Consider the following 25,964-nt stretch of genomic DNA (forward strand, 5'->3'; position numbering starts at 1 on the left):
GCACCTACTGTGTGCCAAGCACTGAACATAAAAAGAGGCAAAAGAGTCCCTGTCCCAAGGAATTTGCACATAGTAGGTGCTACATAAACTCTAGCTATTATTATCACTATTATCATTGTCATCTTGTACAAAGTCAAGTAGTCCCTAAGGATTTAAGGGAAGATAGGGAAAGAATAGCAAGTCCTCAATCTGGGAAAGTTTCCCAAACCATCTATGAAGTCTTTTTGTAAAAAAGCCACTTCTTAGATAGTATTTTAGTATCTACTTCTAGCTGATGGAAGGGGAAGGAAAGGGAATAAGCATTTACATAGTACCTACTATGTACCAGACACTATGTAAAGTGCTTCATAAATATTCTGTCATTCTATCCTCACAAGAGCCTTGCTGTTATAGAAGTGCTATTATTAACCCCATTTTGCAGTTCAGAAAACAGGCAAATTGGTTAAGTGACTTGCCCAGGGACAAACAGCTAGTGTCAGAGTCTGGATTTGAACTCATGGCTTTGATGACAGTTAAGTACCATCCATCATCTACAGAGGCAGGGGAATTAATAGGCCACCCTCTACCCAATGAACTATTCCCCACCATTTTTCTCCCATTGTTTTCTCTTCCCCATACCATAGTGGTCTCTGGATACCACTTCTGCTCCTCATCACCAGAGAAGTAAGAAGAATTCAGAACATAAAGCAATACAATCATTTAAAGAAATAACTGGGGCTCAGTTTACTCAATTATTAAATAAGAGAAGTGGCCCAGAATGATTTCTAAGATCTCTTCCAACTCTAAATTCTCTAATTTAGGCTATCCTAGAAGGCAGTGGACAGACTTTCAAATTAGGTTCTAAATCCCTCACAGGATCCTCTATCCCCCATAATCTCACAAACCAGACTTACAAGTATCCTTAGAAAATAAATAAAAAATAGACAACAAGGGTTTTCATTATCCTTTTTATTACCTTACACCACTCAGATTTATTCTGAACATTAAAACAGGCAAAGAGGAAGGGAAAAAAAATGGAATTTTTTTTCTCTTCCAATTTGATCTGTCAAAAGTATATTGTACGAAACCATGGCAATATCTCTTAGAAAAAAGCATTCAAAAATTAATTTAATCTGAAGGATTAAGAAGTTTAAAACAAACCTCTGAGTAAGCAATAGATAGGCAAGGTTTTAAGTGCACTGAATGTTTCTCATTCCAGTTCTACTAGAGAAATGCCAGAGAGCCATGCTTCCAAAGGACCCCTCATGCCCTCAATTCTCTGAGGTTTCCACAAAGAATTTAAATAAAAGCTGAAGGGATTGCATAGGTTCAGTGGTCTTCAATTTCCTTTTTAATCTCGGAAATATAGGGATGATCTTTGCCATGAGCTACTTCCATAATAGCGATAGCCTAAAGGAAGAAAAAAACGGCAAATGAGAGAACTGACCATTCTCCTTCCAGTCCCCCTTACAGCCTAAATGGAAAAATAGCAGGGAGCGGTTTCTTCATGCTTACCCTGTGGCCCAGGCTGAGAAATGAGATTCTTTATTTTTACTGAAAACAGGTAAAATAATCAAATGATGCAGGCTCTGCTATCATGGGGTCAGGGTTAAGGGACCTTAGGGGTCATCCAGGCCCACTCCCTCATTTACTGATCAGAAAAATGCAGGCCAGAGAGTAACTTCCCCAAGGTCACACCACAGATTTCTTTTTAATAGGAAACTGAGTAAAAGACCTATGAAACAAACTTTCTTAACCATTTTTGCGTGTGTTATGAACCTCTTTGGCAGCCTGGCAAAGCCTAAGAACAGTTCAGAATGTTTTTAAATGAACAAAATGTGAAGATTGCAAAGGAAATCAATTATATTGAAATATAATTATGAAAATATTAAAACAAAAAGAAACAAAACAAGTTCTTAGTCCTAGGTAAGAACTCCTGTCCCACAGCTAGTCTGCACAGGTCAAATAAAGTAAAACAACCAAGAGATTATCTGGATTGTTAAGCTTTAGGAAACAAACCTCCCCATATCTCCTGGAGTGTTTCTCAAGGGAGCTTGTGTGCTCTCTTTAGCCTCGCTCCTCAGGATATTTTAGGAGAAAGAGGTTCTCCACATGGTTTGGTCACAGCTTTTCCACTTCCGTTGGTTGTGCTCAGCCAGGGCTAGATGCACTGATTCAAGGGATCTCCAATGTGTTAAATGACTGTGCTTCCCCAGGAAAGGGGAACCTTACCAGGAGGGAATGGGAACTGAAGGGTGGATCTGATTTAAATCTAACTGACTGAAATTACAATTTAAATCATTAGACAGGAAGAGCTGATTTAATCTCTTCCACCAAGTTTGTCCTTTCCTAGCAAAACTATGCTGTTGCCTCACCTATGGCAATGTTAGATGAGTGCTAACAGCCCCTACCAAAATGTAAAGGCTTCAGGTGTGTGGTGTTTCGCAGTTGTGTTCAATGCTTTGTGACCCCATTTGGGATTTTCTTGGCAAAGATACTGGAGTGGTTTGCCATTTCCTTCTATAGTTCATTTTACAGATGAGGAAACTGAGGCAAACAGGGTTGACTTACCTAGGGCCACACAGCTAGTAAGTGTCTGAGGCTGGATTTGAACTCAAGACAAGTCTTCCTGACTCTAGGCCCAGCATTCTATCCACTGTACCACCTAGCTGCCCCAAGGCATATACTGTCTAAACTCATACAGAGTCACATCTGACTGGACCACAACCATGTTTGAAAACTATCTTAGAAGGTCTTATCCAGAGCCAGGAAATTACAGTTCTCTGAATCTCAGGGAGCAGGAAAATAAATGTATATAAGTCACAGGGAAAAGCAGAGTAAGAATTTGTTTGAGTATATCTAAAGGTATGTGAGGGCAGCCAGGTGGCACAGTGGACAGAGTGCTGGGCCTGGAATTTGGAATTCTCATCTTCATGAGTTTAAATCTGGCTCTGTGTGACCCTGGATAAGTTACTCAACCCTGTCTACCTCAGTCCTTCATTTATAAAATGAACTGGAGAAGGAAATGGCAAACCACTTTAGTATCTTTGCCAAGAAAACCCCAAACGGGGACATGAAGAGTCAGATCAAACATGACTAAAAAATGACAAAATAAAAGTATTCAAATGAATTCCACAAACATTTCCTAAGTGAACATTATGTGCCAGGCTCTAGGATATAAAGAGGGGTTTGCCTTCAAGGGGCTTCTATTCTACTAGGGGATATAATGTCCACAGATACTAAACATGAGGTAACTTGAGGAAAGGGAGAACATCAACCACAGGAGGAATCAGGAAGGGCTTCCTGTAGGAGGTGGCACATAGGCTGAGATTTGAAGAAAAGTAGGGGGTCCAAGATGCAGATGTGAGGAAAGGGTACATTTAAGGCACAGGACCTCATCTAGACAAAGGTGTAGAGGTAGGATACATAGAATGTCACATGCAAGGAACAAAAACTAGGTCAGTTGTATTGGAATAAGGTAAAGAGAGTAACAGAGAATATCTGGAAGGGTGAACAGGAACCAGATTACAAAAGGCCTTAAGTGCCAGGAAAAAGAGTTTTCACTTTGCCTTGGAGGCAATGGGTGGCAGGCACTGAAGATCTCTATGTAGGGAAGCTTCATGGTAAGACCTCAGTTTTAGGAATATTAATTTGGCTTTTTGTGGAGGATGGGTGAAGAAAAGGGATATTTGAAGCAGGAAGCTCTAAAGTATTCCAGGCCATAGGTGATGAAGGTCTGCCTAAACTCGAGTGGGTGGTGGTCATGTGAAGAGAAAGGTTTGGATGTGAAAGATAAGAGTGTGGGCAGAATTCTATGGGGAACTGGAATGATAGGGATATTCTCCATAGAAATTAGGAGGTATGGAAGACGTTTTATTTTGGATATCAAATCTGAGATGCTTATGGGACATATTGGGCAGAGATATCCTGTAGGTAGTTGGTGATGTAGGACAGGAGTTCAGGAAAGAAATCAGAGCTGGATATATTAATAAGAGGACCATTTGCATAGAGATAACAGAACCCAAGAAAGCTAATGAGATCACCAAGAAATAGTGTAGAGAGAAGAAGAGAAGGCCCAAGACAGAATTTTGGGGGACACTTGTGATTGGCTAGTAGGAGTAGATGATGTGCCAGAAAAGGAGATTGAGGAGTAGTTAAAAATGTGGCAAGAGAACCAAGAAAAAACAGTGTCACAAAACCAAGGGGGGAGAGAATGTAGGAGTGATCCAACGTTTCAAAAGCTTTGGAGAAAAATCAAGTAGAATGAGAACAAAAGATTAATCATTGGTAACCTTGGAGAAAATAGTTTCAGTGCAATGACAGAAGGAATTGAGAAATAAGGAAATGGAGGCAACAAAGATAGATTGCTCTTTCTAGCAGTCAGACTATCAAAAGGAAAAGAGACCTAGGAAAATAAATTCAGGGCTAGTTACAGTCAAATGAAGGTTTTGCAAATAGGGAGAGCCAGTCATCCTTGTGGGCATCACAGAAGAAACCAGTGAATGAGAAATTGAAGATAAGAAAAAGTTAGAATGACTGATGAAGCAAGCAAGCTAGCAGAAGAGACAGGATGGGGTGGGATCATTAGTAGAGGGGTTGACCTTTGCAAGGAGATTAGAACAAAGGAAGAGGGGCAGCCAAGTTGCTCAGCGAGTAAGAGCACTGGCCCCAGAGTCAGGATGACCTGGGGATCAAATCCGGGCTCTGATACTTAGCACCACACCCAGAAATAACTGGCTGTATAACCTTGAGCAAGTTACTTAACCCCGACTGCTTAAAAAAAAAAAAAAAACAAAGGAAGAGATAATGAGGAATGATACAGAGAAGTTTTATATGCAGAGTAACCTATCAATCAACAAGTATTTATTTGAATAAGTGAGAGTACACAGTGGATGGCCTCTGCTTTCTTAGCAAAGGAGAGCTGAGGTCTCCTCAAAGGCTTCAGGGAGGGAGCTGAAGAGGAGAGGCTGGGATTAGCTATTGTGGGGCCACAAAGACCTAATGCTGTCCCATTCTCCTTTTAATGGCCAGCATTTATATATGACATCAAGGTTTGCAAGTGCATTATATGTGTAATGGTCCTTTGGTCCTTACAATACCTTAAAAGGTAAGTGCTATCAATATCCCCATTTTACAGATGAGGAAACTGAGACTAAGAGGTTAAGTGTCTTGCCCAGGATTACACAGCCAGTAAGTATCTGAGGAATAATTTCAACTCTGGTCTTCAGGACACCAAATCCACACTCTCTCCACTATGCCAAAGCTTATTAGCATGCGTACTTCCCTCTACATGAGGCCTTTCCAGATACCTCCCCATCCCCGGCTGCCTGCCCCTTCCCCCAGCTGCTAGTGCCTCTTCCCCTCCCCGAGATTGCCTTGTATTTATTTTTTATACACAGACTCTTCCTCCCAATACAAGAGAAACTCCTTGAGGACAGGTACTGCTACACTTTCGTCTTTGTTCTCCCAACTTTTGGCACAGTGGCCCTCATAACACAGATACATTAAATAAAATGATCAATTATATTGGTGAAGAGCTCCAAGAAAAAATAACATGTTTTTTTAAAAAAACATTTTAAGATTTGCAAAGCACTACAGCCCCCCCCATGTAACCCTGCAAGGGAGGCAGTAATACCAACAGTTTCCTTTTACAGGTGACTGAAGCTTGCTTGGCTAGGAGATGGTCCCATCCCCACCTTCCACAAGAGTCAGCAGAAAAGGCAAGTTACTGGGAAAATTAAAATTACCTTTTTCAGGGCTTTTACTCCTGAAGCTTTGTGTTCTAGTCCCATATAGAGCCTTCCTAGCTTGAGCCACATAGATGCAACATTTAGGGAATACAGTGGATAATGTTTGCTGAAAGACAACAAAAAAGACATTTGTTGGATCTTCCACACTGGCATCCATGTCCAACCTGGAGAAACGAGAAGCTGGAACATGCACCTTTAATTCAATGTGTCTGGATGGCTTTCTTCTATTCTGTGGCTAAAGACTTCCAGTCCCAGTCAGTAATCTCAGAAATATTTACCAAGAGATGAGAGGAGTCCAGTTGGTGGAACAGAACAACCCAACAGGTACTTACCACTTCAAGGGTTGTATGCAAAATAATTTAAAATGCACCAGGAGAGGATGCTCTCTGGGAAAACCCTAAGGCAAATTTATCTTTAAAATAATGGCCCCCTTACTTGTTATGGAAATTCATGTTAATATTCTGAGATTCCTTAAGGCCAAGCATATCTGTACTGGAGAAACAATCCAAAGAAAATGGCTCAAGGACGCCATTACACATGAAGGACAGCACATTATTAGAGTAAACCTAAGCTAACAGTCCTCTGGAACTTAGTCCTTCTGGTGGTGTGCCAAAATGGAGGAAGCATCGCTACTCAAGCTCCATGAAGTCAAAGCCCACTCTTTTCATCCATTTCTTCCCTGCCCAGGACAAAGCAGAGAAATAAACTGTATATTGCACATACTATCGTATATGTTCTGTGTAATTTTTCAAGCAATGTATGAACTGGTGGGGCATTCCCACATACTGGGCAGTTAGTTGTGCTATATAGGGCTGGGGAACCTGTGGCCTCAAGGCCACATGTGGTCTTCTAGGTCCTTGGGGGCAGCCTTTTGACTGAGTTCAAGTTCTACAGAACAAATCCTTTTATTAAGGGGATTTGTTCTGTGAAGTTTGGATTCAAAGAGCTGCACCTGAGGACCTAGAGGGCCACAAGTGACCCCAAGGCCACAGTGTAGCCATGTTTCCCTATTCTGGCAGCATTAATCAAAGGCGGAGATTCTGCCTAGCTAGGAACAAGTGAGGTGTGTGGGGCTGGGACTCTGGAAAAGGCTTAGGGGGATGACGTGAGGGAGGTCTCTACGGGAAGACTTTTTGTTTTAGTTCAATGCTCTGCCCTGCAGAGGATCTGTTGGAGTTGGGGAGGACACTGAGTGACCTTGGAACCCAACTGGGAACTAGGCTGAGAGCTGGGTCTTCTTTTCCAAGAAGAGTGGCTGGGTATTTCTGAGCAAAGTGTGGGGAGGTTTTGAGGAAGCACAGAGCTTGCACATTCCTGGCCTCACCCACTCCAGGGGGCTGGGAGGTGGGGTTGAGGAATTTATCTAGAATTTAAATGACAAACTCAATCTCTGGGCAGTTTTCAAGAACTGACTTCCCCCTCTTGCTCCCTCTGCTGGCCAGCCGAAGCAGTGCTACCGAAGCACTGAACCTTCAGGGTAAAGCCCCATCACAAAGGGAGTCTGAGTCTCAGGGCTTAAAGGGTCACCGAGGACTTTACCTTATGCAGCCTCTATGCAGTTACCTTTCTGTTCCAAACCAGTGAAGTTCTTTCCTGCTTTTAGAAATATATGGAGGAAAAAATGCCTTGGTCTTCCTCCACCACCCATCCTGGAGTCTAATCATTCTGTCAGGAAACTTTCCTGTGTCTAACCTTCAGAAGGCATCCAGCAGATTAAATTCCAACTCCTTCTACTCTGTTCTTGGCAGAGATGGAGATCAGGGATTGATGAGTAACTGCTCTCTGAAAGAGGGTCCTTCAGGAATGACCACATAACGAGTCACTTCTCAGGAGAACTGACAAAAATGCCCCAAAGTGGACAAAATATTTTTAGTGGCAAGAGAGCAAATGGGAAAAAATATACAGGCAAGCATAATTCTCTACCTTTTTGTGATTTACAATTAGCTTTCCTCTTGAGGAGAGGCAGTCATGTTGTAGTAGACAGAGAGCCAGCCTTGGGTTCAAGTCCCACCCCTGATACATACTGGCTGTATGACCCTGGGCAAGTCATTTCAATTTTTAGGTGAAGGCAATTCTTTAAGACTATAAATTATAGCGAAGGTACCTGCCTACACTGGTAGAAAGTTTTCTTACCTGGGCAAGAAACGGGGTACCTAGTGTCCTGTACTAACTAAATCACTAATCCATTCCCTAACTCTGCCTTTCCTCAAGATAATCCTGTGATGCAGAATACTATAGGGTAGTTGCCTATCCTGCCAGTAGGGCACATTCATCTTATAATCAAAAACAATGACATTTTAGGTACATGACTTGCCTAAAGTCTCTCACATTCAGCAACTTAAGTACTTAGAGGTCAGGTGAAGCATTGGGCCTGAGACCCTTCCCTGTATACCTCTGCAAAAAAGATCTGAAATCTTTAGACAGAGTCTATTACTATTCCCACTGTGCATGTGTGTCAAATTCTCTTTGCCTAGCTTTGGGATAATGGGAGAGGTAAAGAGTCATTTAGAACTCTGAGGCTTGTGGGCTTACACAAGGCAACAAGGCTAATAAGCCTCATAGAAAGGTAGTGGCTGAATCCCTACTAACGTAAGGATCATCATGGCTGGTGGGGGACTTTCCCCAACACCCACCTGCATTAGTGATAGATACTTTCTTATGGGATGCCCAGCTGTCCCCGAAAGTACAGCCCCAAAGAGACAGAATAGCTCTGAAAGAAGGAACACAGACCTTGTAATTCTATCCTAATATTTGCAGAGAACCAAAGGTTGCCCTGCTAGACACATTCCAGGAAAAAAAATCCCTTCACTTGGATTCTGATTATGGAAAAAAATTCTGAAATAATTCCATTTCAGCACATTCTGACCTGAATAACTATCCCAAGTTACCTGTAGGGCTTAATGATTTTTTGTCCATATCGCAAGGCACCTTCCCAGTCCTGCATGTATAGGCAGACGCCCATGGCCTGGTACATCATGTGTAACATGTACACATTGCTATCTTCAAACAAGGAGCCCATTTTCTCCTGGCTGAGCTCACAGATCTCCAGCAGTTCGCTAGGGGTTGCATTGGAGTCAAGAAAAATAAGTGATATGGCTGGCTACCCAAAATTATGGGGTACAGACAAGGCTATCCAGGATCATAAAGTTTGGTAAAGTGTTTAAAGAGCACCTGCCTTACCTCCTTAGAGCATGCAAATTCCACATTCAAATCATCCCAGAGAATAATCTACATTGCTATTAAACATTTCTTGAACACAAAATAATTCTTTAAATAACTTGTTTTCTTTAATAAACAAAAAACTGAAGGCACCAAATTGCAATAGAAACTAAAGAATTTTAGCCACATGGAAACTGATTTTTTAAATTAAAGTATAATTTGAATCATGTCTCAGAGATGAAAGGGAAAATAGAAGTTACTAATCTCCTAGACATTCAGCTACAAGGGACTAGGAAATCATAGAAGTCAATCACCTCATTTACAGAGGAGGACATTAAGGGACAGAAGGGATAAATGATTTCCCCAAAGTCACACAGGTAATAAGGAGCAAAGTCAAAATCGGAAATCAGATCCTGGGACCCCATGTTCAGTAATTTTTTTCTTCTTTTTAAAATAAAAAAAAATCCTCAATTCTGAACTGAAACATCAAGTAAAATGTACATTTCTATTAACAAAGTAAAACAGAATAAAAAAATTGTATATGAAACTGAATAACTATTAGATACAGCTTTTTTTCCCCTTTAAGTATAATAACAAATTCAACACATAACTTTCAAAGCTATCCTCCTCTGTTTTTCCTTTTGGTCTTTTTTTTCTGTTCTCTTTTGTTCATAAAAAAAAAAATCCCTAATGACCTTTTCAGGGCTACTTTCAATGTACCATACTGTAACCTCCAACTCAATGAAATCTGCTTTTAAATGATCCCAGTAATGGTGGCCCAGCATTAAAAGGCAGCCCATTCCAATTTGAAATAAATCTTATTGCCAGGAAATTTTGCATTATATCAAACCCAAATTTGCCTTCCCTGTATTTCTACCCCCAGATCTTGGTTCTGCCCTTCTGAAGCTACAAAAAAGTAAATTAAATCCCTTTCCCACAAAGTAACTCCTAGGAGAGATTGCTACTATCCGGAATTATGTTATTATTCAAGGCATGTAGCTGAGAAAACATTCTGGGCAGGGTTTTGGTAAATGAGGAAATTTTAGAGACTCTTGGGCAGGTTTTCAAGCTCTGAGCATTACCACAGGAAAAGCTGGCTCACTTAAATGCAACAACCAAAGGAAGTAAGAGTGCAGATAATGCAAAAGCCATGGATAACACCCTCCCTCCTATTTCCTTTCCCACCTCAAGCCCCTGAATGCTTAGATCTGCCTCTAAAAAGCAGTCAGGGACACATGTGGACAGACACGAGTCTCATGGTGCCCTGTCCTGACTCTTCCCATTGCCTGTACAAAGTAAGCACATGATGTATGCTTTTTCATCATCTAATTAATTACTTAATTCATGCAGATAACTCAAGACTGGCTGCACAATTACTGAGTGTCTACTATGACACTTGATACTATAGGGCTCTATAAAGGTGCCTTCAAGGAACTAAGGAGAACTTGCAAACAATTTCTTCAGACCCTTTGCAAGGAAGCAAATGATCCTACCTGAAAGATGAATTCTGTCCAGACTAGTCAAATAAGAAATGGGGGAAGCTGCCATCTATAAAATCTACCAATTAAAGAGGCTGTCTTCTGTCAGGATTCAGAACCCCTGCCCTCCATCTTTCCCTCCACATCTCTTGTAGGGAGAGGGAGAAAAGGATATATTTATAATGCTTAGCCCTCCTAAATTCCTCAATGACATTCCGTGCATATTTCACCATGTCTCGAACGCTTTCGGACTTTGGGGGCTCGCTCAGTTTTCGGATTTCCACCTTGGCTTTGTCCTGAAAGAAACATTTATGAATGCCATAAAGGGAATTATATTGGTAGAGAAATCTTTCAAACACGAAGAATTCACACATCTTTGTATCTGAATTTACAAGATATTAGATACTCATGGGCACTAATGGAAAAATGGAGTAGGGGACAGTGGAAAGGATGCTGAATGAGAAGATGGAAAGCCTGGATTCGATTCCAGCTCTGCTGCGCGCTACATTCGTGTTATGTTTGCTTTATTTCTCTAGGCCTCAGTTTTCTTATCTGTAACAAGGACGTTGATCTTATAAGTTGTAGTTTTTCTTCTTTTAAAATTAAAAATGGATTCCTGTACATGAATGCAATGGAGTGCTGTTGAATCATAAGAAATGACTAATACAAAAAAAAATAACAGAAATCTGGGAAAAATCTGATGTATAATAAAATAAGGGGAACCAGGAGAACAATTTGCACAATGACCACAACAACAACGATACTGAAGACATCAGAAGGCTCATGTAGCAGGACCAAACCTAACTTGGCAAAGAGGTGAAGTAGGTACTCCAGGAATGGAAGGAGGTATACACCTTTAGATGTGGTCAAAGTGTTGACTTTGCTTACTTGTATTTTCTTTGTTACAGGAGGGAAAATTACTGCAGGAGGCAGGGCAGGGAACTGGTCAGTATTGGGCAATTCAAAAGAAAAAAAAGGCATCAATTAAACATTTATAAAATTTCTAAATTTTATGAATTTATAAAAATATAATTATAGAAAAGTACTTTCAAGTCCTCTCAGTGATTCTGAATCAGGCTAGGATGAACAGAAATTAGGCAGGAGACCTGAAAGAAATGTAATACTTTTTACAATATCTTGTTTAAAAAATTGGATTTCGTGGGAACCTTTGCCTAGGGCAAGGTGCTCAGTATGTCTCTGTGGCCACACAGGGAAGAAAACAGGGCAGGGTTGGCATTAGTCAACATCAGGTTTGATGTGGGTGGTGCTATGATAAATTCAGTCTTTCTGGTCTCATGGCCTAAAACTCTAAACTGGTTTGTGAAGTTGCTGGAATTCTTCATTTGTGGCTTTGCTTCCCTATTCTCCCATTTTTTCCCTCCCACTTCCAAAGGTACATTCCATTTTAAGAGATGGCAATTTGGTAATTCCTTCCTATGCCCAAATTCTCATAGAAAATTTCCTCTACATCCAGTACTGAGATGCCAGAAATAGATGAGTAGAAGGAAAGCAGACCAGCAACTGAGGTTCCTAGGAATGTCTTGGCAAAGTTGGTGCCATCTGTAAAATGAGGAGATTCAATCTGATGCCAGCTATAGCCCTGCCTGGCTGAAACATCAGGCACACAGAAAGGCCACTCTGGATCGGCTCACTGGTCCCTCTACAAATTTTAGAGTCTATCAAGCAGATATGCAAGAAACAAAATGAAGGAGTTAATTAGTTTTCATAAAGAAAAATTACCCCCTTGACAAACTTCTCATATTTTGGTGGGGCATATGTATACTAGGACAGGACTGTGTCCTAGCACTTAAAGGGACTTTCAGAGTTCATCTATCCCAACTCTGTCATCTTAGAGATGAATAAACAAGCTGAGAGACATTTTCAGGGACTTGTCCAAGATCACAAAGTTGTCTGGAGACAGAAGGAAGAGAACAGAACCTGCAACTCCTAGCACTATGCGTTTTCCCCTCCACAGTGCTGCTGTGATAACAGACCTCTACGATGTCACTGTCTGAAAAGGGAGAAGGGAACAAGCATTTCTGTGGCACCTGCTATGTGCCAAGCACTCTGCTACATATTGTTTACAAATATTATCTCACTGGATTCTCACCACCACCCTGGGAGGGATAGGCTATTATACTATCCCCATTTTACAGATGAGGAAACTGAGGCAGGCAGATTATGTGTCTTGGCCAGGGTGGCACATCCAGTAAGTGTCTGAGGCTAGACTTGAACTCAGGTCCTTCTGACTCCAGGTCCAGTACTCTATGCACCGCGACAACACCTGCCTCTAAAAGCTTCTTCCTTAAAAGGGACGGAAAGGAGCACCTTCTCTTAAGATAAACATTCCTGGGATCTGGGGAGTCAAATGTCAGTTTGGAAGGAGGGGGAAGAGGCTGCTTCTGGAAATGGATCTTTGGAAGTCCAGGGATGTCTGGGTGACCAGGCTGTCCACACTACAGAGGCCTTACCTTTGCTTTGGTAGTACATTCCCTGCATTCGCATGTAAAGAAATAGGAGTCTTTTAATCGGTCATTTCGATCCTCTGTAGGATACAGCAGGTCAATATAGCTAGTAAAAACCTAAGAAGGAAAAAAAAACGATGATTATGGTGTTCAGAGGGACACAGAGCAAAACTCTCACCACCAGAGTTAGTCTGTGACAGTAGACAGAACTCTGGACTTGGTGCCCAGAAGATCTGGTTTCAAATCCTCCCAGAGATACCAACTCTGAACCTGGGTAAACAACTTCACTTTCCTGAATCTCAAGTTATCTCATCTGTGAAATGAGGCGGGTGAATTCAATTATATCCCTAGTCTCTTCTCACTCTAAATCTATGATCCCATCTGCTAAGATTTTAATAATAGTCTAGGAATTCTTTCATAAACAGACCCTAAGGCAATGACTTCCAGGATGAACTCTGAGTTGTAGCAGAGTACAGTGGGTGGCCCAAGGAATGGACAAAAGTTCCCTTACATTGGTTTCTTCTTGCACTGGGAAAATTCCCTGCTACAAGGCTAAAATGTCCCAACTCTGAGGGGTTCTTGGTTGTCTTCTGGGGTCTCCTTCAAAAAGGTCCCCCAAAAGGTCCTTGCCTCTCTCCTCACTCTAGAGAACCAACTGTGGATTTCCCCCAGCCACCCGTGACTCCCATAGAGAAGAAAGGACCCTTCGGTTTGGCAACTGCATACTATCCTTGGTACTGGTTGTCCACACTTTCTAGCCTTTTGCACTTTTGTTACATCAAATTGGATTTCTTGGATGCTTTTATTGTACCCTCTCCTGCAAGGTAAAGAAATTGGTGGTGAAACATTTCCCCTGAGTCACACTGCAGTGGAGAAAGAACCTCAAAGTTGCAGCTTTTGCTGCCAACAGTTCTGTGTCCCAGCCTTAGGGCAGCACCAAGAATGAGAGGCTTGGGAGATGCAGAACTATCGTCCTATACAGCTGGCTGCTTTTGACTTTGCCAGCTGTGCCCAGGATCTTGGGAAACTCTTACCTTTGGTGCCCGTCAGGTCTGCTCTTGAGCTTTCTAGCATGTTTCTATTGCTAAGCCTCTGAGCATATGGAAGAGGCCAACATTTAAATATCCATTATCTATTCACTGGGACCAGCATTTGCTGATCATCCCACATAATCAGGCAAATGTCTGACTGAACAGATGGATCTCAAATAGCCTTTTAAATGCCAATAACCTTGGGTTCCAACACATAGATATGGGAAACAAACTTGGAGAGGGCACCTCTGGTCTTAATTCTGGCACCCCAAACTCAAGGACCTAAAAAAGCCAAACACCAGCTATTTATGACACACTACTCAATGGACCCCTTCCCTTTTCAAGGCTGGAATTAGGGGGAAAAATGCCTTTCTACTTTACTTAGTGGGATCATTACATAATTTTTCAAAAACTTGAGTAAGGGAAAAGAAAGCAAAAAGAAGCACAGAACAAGCCTTTCAAACATTCTTCCTCTGTACCCCCCAAACATCTTTTCTTCTTGCAAGGGTTAATGGACAAGCCTGTGCAATACTCAAACTAGCCCAGAAGATGGCGACAAAGTCCAGCAGACTGGCCCTGCTCATCTCAGCTGGTCACTGCAATGAATAGCTCATCTTTTCAGTCTGTCCCCAAATGAGCATTTCTGTCTTAAATGACTTAATTATTCTGACTAATTGGGATTTTTTTTTTAAACAAAGAGGCACTAGGGTAGATTTTATGTGACAGATATTCAGGAACCTAGACAGTGCTGCCAAGAAGAGGGCACATTTCTCACATAGTAAGAAGGTGCAAACCCCTACCTAGCTAATAGCTTAATTTCTCAGAGAAATCTGTGTATTTCAAGGCCCTAATAGATACATCTAAAATACCCAGATTGAAGTTTACATTAGAAAGTATCAAACTGATATTTGATTTAAACTACAGAATTGTAACAATTGATGTTCCCTCTAATAACTCCAATGCAGCTATAATTTGTTTTTAAACCAGACCCTACCAAGCAATTTAAACTACTTCACAATGAAACCACTTTGCAGGTGAGCAGAATCTAATAGTACAGGAGTGTTGGTGTAACTTTGGCAGCACCCAATCAATATTGTATGATGACAGTATAGAATGATACAAAGCATCCATTCACCAAGAGAGTAGCACCTCTAAATCAGGACCACCTCCTTCAGGGCAGCGACTGTTCATTTTTGCTCTGTATCCTCATCTAGCTAAGTCTGGCACACAGTTAGCGCTCAATAAATGCTTGCTGATTAAGTGACTAACTGACCCACACAATCCTTTGAGTAAAGCCACCTTCTTTTCTATCTAGGTAAACTGCTCACTCTGTTCATTCCTTACAAAAGTCATATATTTGACTGTCCATCTTAATCATATATATATAAAAAAAAAGCAACCACAATCTTTGAAGCATCAAAATAATTTCTGTTGACCACCAAGGGCAAGTTAGTGGAGAGTATGAGCTACAGCACATTGCCAATGATCATTTCCACATAAAAATTAAACAAGGAATTTCAGTCAGGATACATGTGATTTGAAAAGAAGGTGGGCTGGTCACTTATGTATGCTCATGTATGGAAAGTAAGGAGTAACAAACGAATGGTCTGAGTGTTGCCCACCTAATGTCAAGAAACCTATGGGGAAGGCTCCAATACAGGAATTACAAAGACACAGGGAAAAAATCACACATGATGTAAAGGCGTGAGGGTCTGGGGCGGGGAAGGGGGGTCTGTACAGAACATGGGCCCACTGAAGGAGGATACAAAAATAAAAGACAAACAACAACAAAATGAACCCTTAAGTGCAGAGGGATATGGAAGACAGATGGCATTGATACTAACGAGGCTATTTTGCATACTAGTTAGGGTGGACCCTAATTCCAAGGCTACCTACCTAACTGCAGGTAAGAAACAGGAGAGAGTACCAAGTGATAGCCTGCCTAATCCACAAAACAGATAAATGCTCCTATGAAGAAACTGAGAAACAACGGTCACATTTAGTGAGTGGAATTCCTGGCCATTATTTCCAGTTCTATTCACTCGACTCTCTTCCTGCTGACCCTGCACTGATTGTCCCCTATAGGTTAGCTGACCTGAAAGGCTGGCTGACATTCATACTGCAGTCCCCGCTGGCCCGTGCTCATACTTACCTCGTCTCCAGGGTTTATTTCCTGCACAGCTCTCACTTCAGCCAGGGTCCCCTTATAGGTGACAATCACATTGGGACAACAACTGTGGTTCATCAGTGCAACGCTATTGTCAACAGAGGAAAAACAAACCATTTATCTCAAGGTGATTGGCAGGAAGCTAAGCACCACTCAGCAGGACAGAAACTTTTAAAGAAAGACTGTCACTTCACAATACTAATCTTTTAAGCTAATAATTAACAATTTCACTCACTCTAAAGGAAGTATAATCCTACTGAGGGATTATAACCTCTAATGGCACTGAAAGCAGAACTGCTTCATGGTAAATATGAAAATAAAGTAAAAAAAGCCAAGTAAGAAAAATGGAATAGACACTAACAAAATAAAAGAAGTGAGTGAGTATAAATGGACCAAGAATTCCAACTGGGGGCTTCAAAAGAGGGACTGACAAAGTTTTATGATACTATATATCCGAAAATTATTTTAAATAAAATTGTTCCTAAGGAAGTTTAGTTTGTTTCTATTGATGCTTAATATTGATTTCTAATAAAATTTTAAATGTGGGTCCCCCCAAAATGTAAATTTCCTCCCCATTAAGATGCATAATTTAAAGAACATCACATATCTAAGCATGTACTCCATAATAAACTATAATAAATAAGCAAAGGCCACTTATTGACAATTTTCCAAACCACTTTTTACATTAATGGACCAATTCCAAAGCCAGCTGTCTTCAGATTCTGAAAAATCCTCATTCTCTGCAATGCCTGGTTTCCTATGTCGCTCTGCTTAGGACTTCTTGGCTGATCTTGACTGAGCAAATTCATTTGAGCCTCTCTGAACCTCAATTTCCTCATCTGGAAAATTGGGACAGGGCTGCCCCTGCTGTTCTCATTCTACTTCTCAGGACTGGTGGGAAGGATAGACAGGTTCATGTATGTGAGGGGCTTTGAGCTTCTTCTGATTGTATCAAGGTCAAAGTTCTAAGAACAAAAATTTCTAAACTACAGGGGAAAAAATGCTTGATCTCTGAAAATGCTACCTTTGAAATCCCAAGGCCGACAGGAATTTCAACCCAGAGGACTTTTTTTCCCCCCAATTAAAACTGTCTGAAAACTGGGGCTCATCCTCAGACAAGCTCTTACATCTATAAATGTTATTGTTACAGTGCCTGATATTATAAATTCCTTACCCTTTGATTACTAAAAGAAAAAAAAACCTTTCTTCCATTTGCACCAAGAATACAGAATGGCAGTACTGACTCAGTAGGTCAGTTTGCTCCTTGAGGTCTAGGGGAGAGCCAGCAATGTCCACTCCTGGGCTCAGAGGAGAGACCAACTACTTTCTTCTTGCCTTCCTAAGCTCACTGCTACCAGACTTGCAAAAAGGGAGAAATTGGCTATGTGGCATCCTGCTGAGCTCAGCTCTACTGGAATGTGGTGAGGAGGGGTTCAGAGCCCCCCACTCCAAACTCAAGACTGAGAGACCAGAGGCTTGACTTATCATACAGAAAAGAAAATCAGACTCTTAAGTATAATGAACTCCCAGGCTTAATACATTACATTAATAATGCCAAAATACACTTACTGTAGCTCTCTTCCAGGAAATATGGTACCTAGTTTTTTAGGGTTTTTTTGGGGGTGGAGCCTGGAAATGTGATTTTATTAATTTAGGGAGATCCTTTGAGACACCTCCTTTAATAATTCTGACTGGTACTTGCAATATTAGACAGCTGACAGGAGCCCCAAGAAGTTACGTGATTTGCCCAGGGTCACACAGCCTGTGTGTATCAGAGGGGGGGCTTCTGACTCTGATGCCCACTATCTAGCTATACCATCGACCCCACTACAGTGCCTCATGCCTAGCTCACTAAAAAACTATATATATATATATATATATATGTGTGTGTGTGTGTATGTATGTATGTATAGGCATCCACAACTTTAGAAACAGAAACTTTAAAAAATTAAAAACAAAAATATCTAAACCTTAAAAATAATTAAAAGAACCTAAAAATGTTTGTTTTTATGGTGCCACCATTATTTTTAGTAGCCGTTCAAGAGTACTAAAAAAACTCCCTTGCTCAAAATGTCCTAAAGGCTCCCTATTGTCTCTCAGATCTAATACTCCATTTAACATTCGAGGTCCTTTCCAGTTCAGTTCCAGCCTCCCTTTCTAGGCTTCTTGCACCTAACCCAAGAGGCTGTGAGACACAGAAGACAGGGCACTGGGCTTGAAGTCAGAAAAACCTCGGTTCAAATCCTACCTCAGAAGCTAGTTATGTGACCCTATGTTCCTTCCAGGACTCTACTAAGTGAGATACCTAACTTGCATCTCTAGCTCCATTAGCCCACTTGCTGTTTCCTGTACATAACATTTAACCTCTCATCTTATTTCTTTGTGCAGGCTTGGAATGGACTTCTCCCTCATCTCTGCCTCTCATAATCCCTGCTCACTCCAAAACTCAGATAAAATGTTACCTTTCATGAGATAACATTAGGTCCCTACACAAGACCTTTCATGAGCCTTCCAGTTGTTGGTTCCCCCTCCCTCTCAAATTAACTTTGGATTTACTTTTGATTAACCAATCAATCACCAAGAATTTATTAAGCTCCTATAATATTCCAGGCATTGTGCTAAGGGCTAGGGGTACAAAGACAGAAACGATTCAGCTCACATCACCAAGCTGCTTACATTGAATGTGGGAAGATAGTATTTACAAATGTAAGTATATACAAAATAAACACTTTATAGATATGTATATACATAATATATGTGTGTATGTATATCTGTGTGTGTGTGTGTACATGTACACACACACTCTATTTCTTTGTATCTGTATGTGTATCTTCCATCCATCCCGCCCCCGATAGAAGACGATTAAGGGCAAGGCCCTTTTTGGTCTTGTCTGAGTTGCCAGTAACTGGGCACAATGGGCAGGTATTTAATATATGAATGCTGATTGACAAACGTCTACTTTGGTCCCGAAGATATTGGCCTCAAAAGAATTCATTTCAGAGCTAGATTTGTTTTCAGTGAGACCTCTACAGGGAAACTTTCCAATGCCCTCCCTCTCCCTGAGGGAAAATGTCATGAAGTCACTCCTGTGTGGCTATCAGAATACAAACTGTGGCTAAGGATTCTGTGTGATCCTCCAGTGCTATTACTAATGAATAAACCTTCTAGCTATTTATTCTAGAGGAAGCACAGTCACTGCTGTCCACCCGACACAAAGCAACATATTAATTTGTTGGTGACTTCTTGTCATGTTCTCACGCATGGGTTACGCAGCAAATTGGCAAAGTCACAAAAATACAAGAAACAAATAGACACAGGAGATGAGAGCCTGAACCATGAACAAAGACAGGGGTATATGCCTGCACGTGTCCATTCAAATATGGAGCACCTCACTTCTTTTGTAGGCAAATCTTATTAAATTTATATGACACTAACTTGTATTTTGAGATAATTTGGACACAGGCTATGTTGATTGTTCCTTTGTACTATCTCTGAAAAAGGGGGCATTAAAAGGTCATTTGTATTTGTCCAAACACAAATACTGGGAAAATCATATAAACTATTTATGAAAACAAACTGTTTTTAAAGCATCTATTTTCATCAAATAAGAAATTTCTCAGTAGGGCATGGAACTACTCCTCCTATGAACACTATAAAGACTTCTTTAATAACAGTCCTCTACCTGGCAGGACTTAACAAGCAACTGCTCTGATAACTACTACCTTCAAATCCTTAAGTGCAGGGGAAATATTTTTGAAACCTGGCAGAATTAAAAAGGTGCCTTAATTTACTTGGAGTTTTATGTCTGCCACATGCAGACACTTTTATTATTAAAAAATCAAAAAATTCAAATCCATGTTAAGCTAGAGAAAAGGAAAGAAATGAAGGAAAACCCAACCTACTCTGGAAATATTGCTGATCCCAAATGTGAAAGTTCTTCATCTTCAATTGTGAAGCCATTGCAATTAACCTACAAAAAGAAAAAGGGAGAAAGAAACAAATGAACAAAATAACAGGCCAGTGCTCCTTGGGGGTACAAACCATTGTCTTTCTTTTTGACCTCTGTCACTAGAAAGACAGTCTAATGATCATCTTTTCATTTCTGTCCAATGATCCTTCCACAACACGAATGCACATCCTTTCAAATGACAGTTTTGCTGCTGATGCTCATCAACAGGACATGAGCTTAGAGTTCTTTTACCAATAAGGGGAAGAGAGAGGAGGAGAAGTACTTTTCTACTTCTGTCTAAATTCTTTATTGTCTTAGAACTTTGTTACATTAAAAAAAATGGTTTAAAATCAGTGAGCCACTAGCTAAGGCTTGGAAATATTTTGGTTCTACAGAGATCAGTGTTTGGATGGCACTTCTTGACCTTACAGCTCAACATAGGGTGGTGTGGGCTATTAAGAGATGAAGAGATTTGTTTCTGACTATTTTGACCTTGCCCTATTCCCCAATGATTATGGTCTGCCAGACTGGGCCATTTCTAGGTTGGAATTAAAAAAAAAAAAAGAATCATGAAATTCACGACAGGATGACTTGCTTCTGAAATCCCATACTAAAATTCATGATGCCCATGGCTTAGCACCCCCACTGTTAACTTCCAAAGCAGCAAGAACTTGAAGAGGTTCATTCCTTCACCCACTCGAGGCCTCTCCCTAGCACTTAAAGCCCTTCACAATCTAACTCCAGCATGTCTTCACAGGCTGATTAGACAGTATTCCCCATCTTGTGCTTCATGATCCAGTCAAACTGGCTGCTTGCTATTTCCATATCTGATGTTCCCTCCCTCCTTTGGGACTTTGCATGGGTTACCCTCAATTCTGAATGCTATCCCTGCTTACCCTTCCTCTTGGTATTCTCTGATGCTTCTTGGCTCAGTTCTGGTGTCACCTCTCCCTCAAGGGTCCTCTCCTAACTTCTTAAACCGCCACTGTCTCTAATCCCCACCCCCCCCAAGTCACTTCCTCTTTGTTTTGTACATCCTGCAAATTCACATATCTGTGAATATACTGTATACCCAGGTACAACGTAAGCTCACTGAGGGAAGAGTGAGTCTCTCATTTTTGTATACATGTACACAGAGCCTCAAACAGAACAGATGTTTAATAAATGCTTACAGATTGATTAAATGACCTCCTATATGCATAGTACATTTTTTTAGATAACTGTAAACATAAATGAGCCGTGGCTGTCTATGGATACCAAACTTTCTGCCACAACTGTCGGAATAATTAGCTTCACTTAGTCTGGGCACAAATAACAATTATGTTTCACCTGGGTACACCACAATTCCTTGGGTAACAGACTGATGCTATACTGTAATGAAAAGAAAAAGTACTCCATGATAAGCCATGAGGCCTGGATGCTAGTGCCCTTAAGAAATTCATTTGTTGATTCAATAAGCATTTATTAAAAGCCTTATCTTAAGGCAGTTGGGTAGCATAGTGGATAGCGCATGGGCCTGGAGTTAGGCAGACATGAATTCAAGTCCAGTCTCAGTCACTTACTAGTTGTGTGACCCTAGGCAAGTCAATCTGTTAACCTGTTTCCTCATCTGTCAAATGAAGATAATAACAGCATCTACCTCACCAGGTTGTTGTGTGGATCAAGGGAGATAATATTTGTAAAGTGCCTGGCACAGAGGAGAACATTACATAAACATGAGCTATTATTATTATTACTCTACCAGCTTACTTTTTGTCCCACAGCCCATGCCCCTTGTGGTAGACATTCCATAACAGGACTACACTGGGGTGGCTAGGTGGTGCAGTACATAGAGCACCAGCCTTGGTATCAAGAGGCCTGGGTTCAAATGTGACCTCAGACACTAGTCGTGTGACCCTGGGCAAGTCACTTAACCCCCACTGCCTCAAAAAATCTTGGGAATACATCATAACATCATAATTTGGGGGCTGGGAAGGACCTCAGAGGCCATCTGGTTCAATGAGGACACTGACGTCCAGGCAGGTTAGATTACTCATCCAATGTTATATAGCTAAGGAACCAAGCTAGGGTTTGAATCCAGTTGCTCTGACTCCAAATCTGGCACTCTTACTAAGCAAACCAATGAAATAGCTATTTGACCTTAAGCTACTCATCTAAATTCTCTGCCCCTCAATTTCCCTATTTGTATAAGAGGGAGTCAGACTAGACAACCTTGGAGGTTTTTCCCAGCTTTAATACTCCATGAACCTATCATTCTATAAGCCCACCTCTAGTCCTTCTTCTTTCCCTACTATAGGGGATACAGAAGCCAGGATTTTTTCATGATGGAAAGACTCTCTAAGCTTCTTTCTGGGAGGTCCTGATGGATTTTCAAGCTCCAATTCTACAGCAATTTACTTGGCAAGTTCACCTCCCCTATTGAAATAGTCAGGCAGAAGGAAATCATATCAAACATCAAATTAGAAGCATTGGGCATAATTCTTTTTTCCCCCACCTAAGTCAAATCAGGCACCCACGCCTTTGCTAAAGTTATTCTCATAATTAGCATTTAGACTAGATGTAGGCTGTGTACCAAAAATATTATTGCCCAGCCATGTGTATATTCGTGGTGATTAAAACACACCTCAGTCCCAGGAAGGGAGTGTGGACATGTCCCACTGCCAGCCGTAGCTCTGCCAGAGGCAAGCTCACTCACCAACACCCTCTTCACACTCTTATAGAAAGGAAAGAATTGAGAAGTTGGGATAGAACAAAAATGGGTCACTCAGAGGCAGCATCAGAGACAGATAGCATTTACCTTTTTTCTTTCTTTAAAGGATTTTCTTTTGAGATTTTTGAGGGCTCCCTCCTCTTTTTCTTTCCTTTAAATCACAGGCAAGAAGAGTATACTGAGCCCTATACTGGCAGCAGCAAAACTTTTTTTTATCAGGATAAAATACAAATTTTGTATCACAGAAATGGTTTTTCTTTTTTCATTTAAAAATGGCCATAAAATTCCACTTCACCTGCCTACCCTGCTTGAGGCAGGACTGTGTTTTTCAACCGCTCCTGAAAGAATCACATATTCTTTCAAACACGAGATTGGAGGCTCAGGTCCTGACCTGACATTCACTCTGCCCTCATCTCTTCCCTGAGTTTGTACCACATCCACTACTCACTACCCACTGGACTCAACCTAGGGATCCCACCAGGGCCTCTGTTTCCTAATCTGTAAAACAAAGGGGTGGAACTTAGGAGACTTCTGAGGTTTCTTCTTAGCTCCAAATCCATAATTCTATGCTCTTAGGTCCTAAAATTTATTACAAACTCATAGGATTACAGATTCAGAGCTGGAAGGGACCTTAGAGGGCCTCTACTCCAATTTTCCAGATTAGGAAATGAGAGCCAAAGAAATTAAGTGACTCACCCAAGGTCACACAAGGTAGTAAGTGTCAGAGCCAAGAGTCAAACCCAAATCCTGTCTAAAACTGAGCTCATTCTCTGTTCCAAGAGCATCACCATCCTCAGACACTCAGGATCAGAACCTAGAAGTCTTGCTGTCCACATCCAATCAGCTGCCAACTCCCTTTGATTCTACTCTGCATCTCCCTCCTCTATCACCTTCTCTCCACTCAAGTAACTCTTATCACCATTTGCCTGGACTACTGTAGTAGCCCCTTTTATTTATTTTTTGGTATTTTAAAAATAAATTTTACTGATCTCTTTTGTTTTATTACATTGTCTAAATTTCCCCTCGCATCTCTCTCCCTTCTCTCTTCCAGAGAGTCATTCCATATAATAAAGGATATTTTTAAAAAGAGGAATAGAAAAAAAATCAGCAAAACTAATCAAGGCAACTAAAAATTCTGAAAACAAATGCAACATTTTATCCCCAGGGACCTCAAACCTCTGCAAGAGAAGGGGGACGTGTCTCCTCATCTCTCTTTAGGGCCCAGCTGCGACTGGGTTTTGTTTTTTCTGAAACTCTGCAAAGTTTCCTTCCAACCGTTCTGAGGTAGCAGCTCTTCCTATCCACATTGCTGTAGCTACTCTGTATGTCATTTTCTTGGCTTTGCATCTATTCATGCAAGAACCAGCTGAGGGCAGAGTGGATACCACGACAGACCTTTAGGAAGGAAGACCCGAGTTCAAACATGGCCTTGGACACTTACTAGCTGTGTGACCACAGGCAAGTCACTTAACCTCTCTGTGCTTCAGTTTCCTCAGCTGTAAAACAGGGAAAATAACAGCACCCACCTCTGAGGGCTACTGTGAGGACCAAATGAGATCATGTTTATGAAGTGTTTTGTAAACATTGAGGTGCTATATAAATGCTATTATTAAGTCTTTCCATACTCCTCTGTACTTCATGTCCATCATCTCTTACAGAACTATAATATTCCATTATATTCACGTACCCCAATTTTTTCAGTTATTCCCCAAATTGATGAGCATTTACTTTGTTTCCAAGTCTTTGTTACCATAGAAAGTGTTACTATAAATATTCTGGATAGCAGTGGATTCTCTGGGTTAAAGGGTATGGTCATTTTAATCACTTTATTTGCATAATTCCAGACTGCTTTCCAGAATGGTTACACCAATTTACTGCTGTACCAACAATGCATTCATGTTCCTCTTTTTCCCATAACCCCACAAACACTGACTATTCCAATCTTTTCTCATCTTTGCCAATTTGCTGGGTGTGAGGTAATACCTCAGGGTTGTTTTCATTTGCATATTTCTTATTATCAGATATTTAGAGCATTCTTTCATATGGTTATTAACAGTCTGCAATTCTTCTTTTGAGAAATGCTTATCTCCTTTGACCATTTATCTATTGGGAAATGTAATAGCTTCTTAATTGGTCTCTTTGCATCCACTCTCTATCAGCTGCTAAAATAATCTTCCTAATGATTCTGACCCTCTTGCTCAAAAACCTTCAATGACTCCCAGTTGCCCTAGGCTCTGGCTTAGCCTGACAATACAAGACCCTCCTCAATCTACTTTTCCAGTCTTATTTCACTTTCTCCCCTTTCATACACTTTGTGTTCCTGCCAAACTGAACCACTGGCTGTTCCCCAAACTTGGCAAGTTATCTTCATCCTCATGCAGTCTTACTGGCCATTTGCCATGGTGGAATGCACTAACCTTCACCCATCAAAATTCTTCTCCCTTGAGGTTTCATCCAGCTGCCCCCTCTTCCAAGAAGCCTCCTGCTCCCTTTATTAAATTTCCAAAATATTTTGTCTGGATCTCTCCTTTGTCCCTGTCACATTCTACCTTATCTGTGTATAGTTTCCTGTCTGGTAGAATGTAAGTTACTAGAAGGGAGGACTTTATGATTTTTTAACTATGTATCTCAGCACCTAGAAAAGTGCCATCACAGGAGCAAAAGTTTAGTTCAACAAACATTCATGAGCTAACTGTATAACTAGCGGCAGGAGACTTTTTCCTCTCTGGATCTCAGTAAAACAAAAGGAATGGACTAGATGGTCTAGTCCCTTTTAAAATGCTATCATCCCACAATTTCCTATTGTGACCCAATTCACTCTCTCATGAGCCTCAGAACGATATGATACATAAATTAAAGTGTAATACCATGAGGGCTTTTCATTATGGGTACTCTAACAATATCTTACCATAGCTTCTGCCTATCTTCTCTCTCTTCTCTGGAAACCAAAACTATCCCGCATTAGTATAGGTACCATCTCCCTTTATATCACTGAAGACTGAGGTTGGGTTCCCTTCATCCTTTCCTTCCCTTGTCTAGAAGGGCTCAATTCCTAAGCCTTTCTTCCATATACTTATTTGCCAACCCTCTCTTAGTTCTAGTCTTTATTCCTTTTATTTTCAATTTTGACCATCTAGGACCCCTTTTCCCTCAAACCAAGAGAAGTGGGAAATCATTCCCCCCATTCATCATTCTCATCTCCTTGACATGTATTTCCTATGATAAATAAAGCAGCTTTTAGGCAATCAGGGTGGGCTTCACCCTGTAGTCACATCT

General features: G+C 40.9%; 1 protein-coding gene across 1 annotated transcript in view; it reads right to left on the minus strand.

Moving 5' to 3' along the window:
- Positions 1–933: 933 nt before the first annotated feature.
- The window catches only part of SMYD2 (SET and MYND domain containing 2), an 82,840-nt gene continuing 57,809 nt past the window's right edge, over positions 934–25,964 (minus strand). Inside the window, exons 6-12 of the mRNA XM_069066065.1 lie at positions 19,932–19,999; positions 16,015–16,117; positions 12,838–12,948; positions 10,542–10,662; positions 8,618–8,792; positions 5,727–5,835; positions 934–1,389 (exon numbers count right to left, since the gene is read on the minus strand). Coding sequence (XP_068922166.1) covers positions 1,309–1,389; positions 5,727–5,835; positions 8,618–8,792; positions 10,542–10,662; positions 12,838–12,948; positions 16,015–16,117; positions 19,932–19,999 — 768 coding nt within the window. The 3' untranslated portion in view covers positions 934–1,308. The remainder of the gene's footprint in view (positions 1,390–5,726; positions 5,836–8,617; positions 8,793–10,541; positions 10,663–12,837; positions 12,949–16,014; positions 16,118–19,931; positions 20,000–25,964) is intronic.

Source organism: Petaurus breviceps, unplaced genomic scaffold (assembly GCF_028583685.1).
Source record: "Petaurus breviceps papuanus isolate PSGF00001 unplaced genomic scaffold, PetGlider_PUasm1.0 90702, whole genome shotgun sequence".
NCBI classification, from domain to species: Eukaryota; Metazoa; Chordata; class Mammalia; order Diprotodontia; family Petauridae; genus Petaurus; species Petaurus breviceps.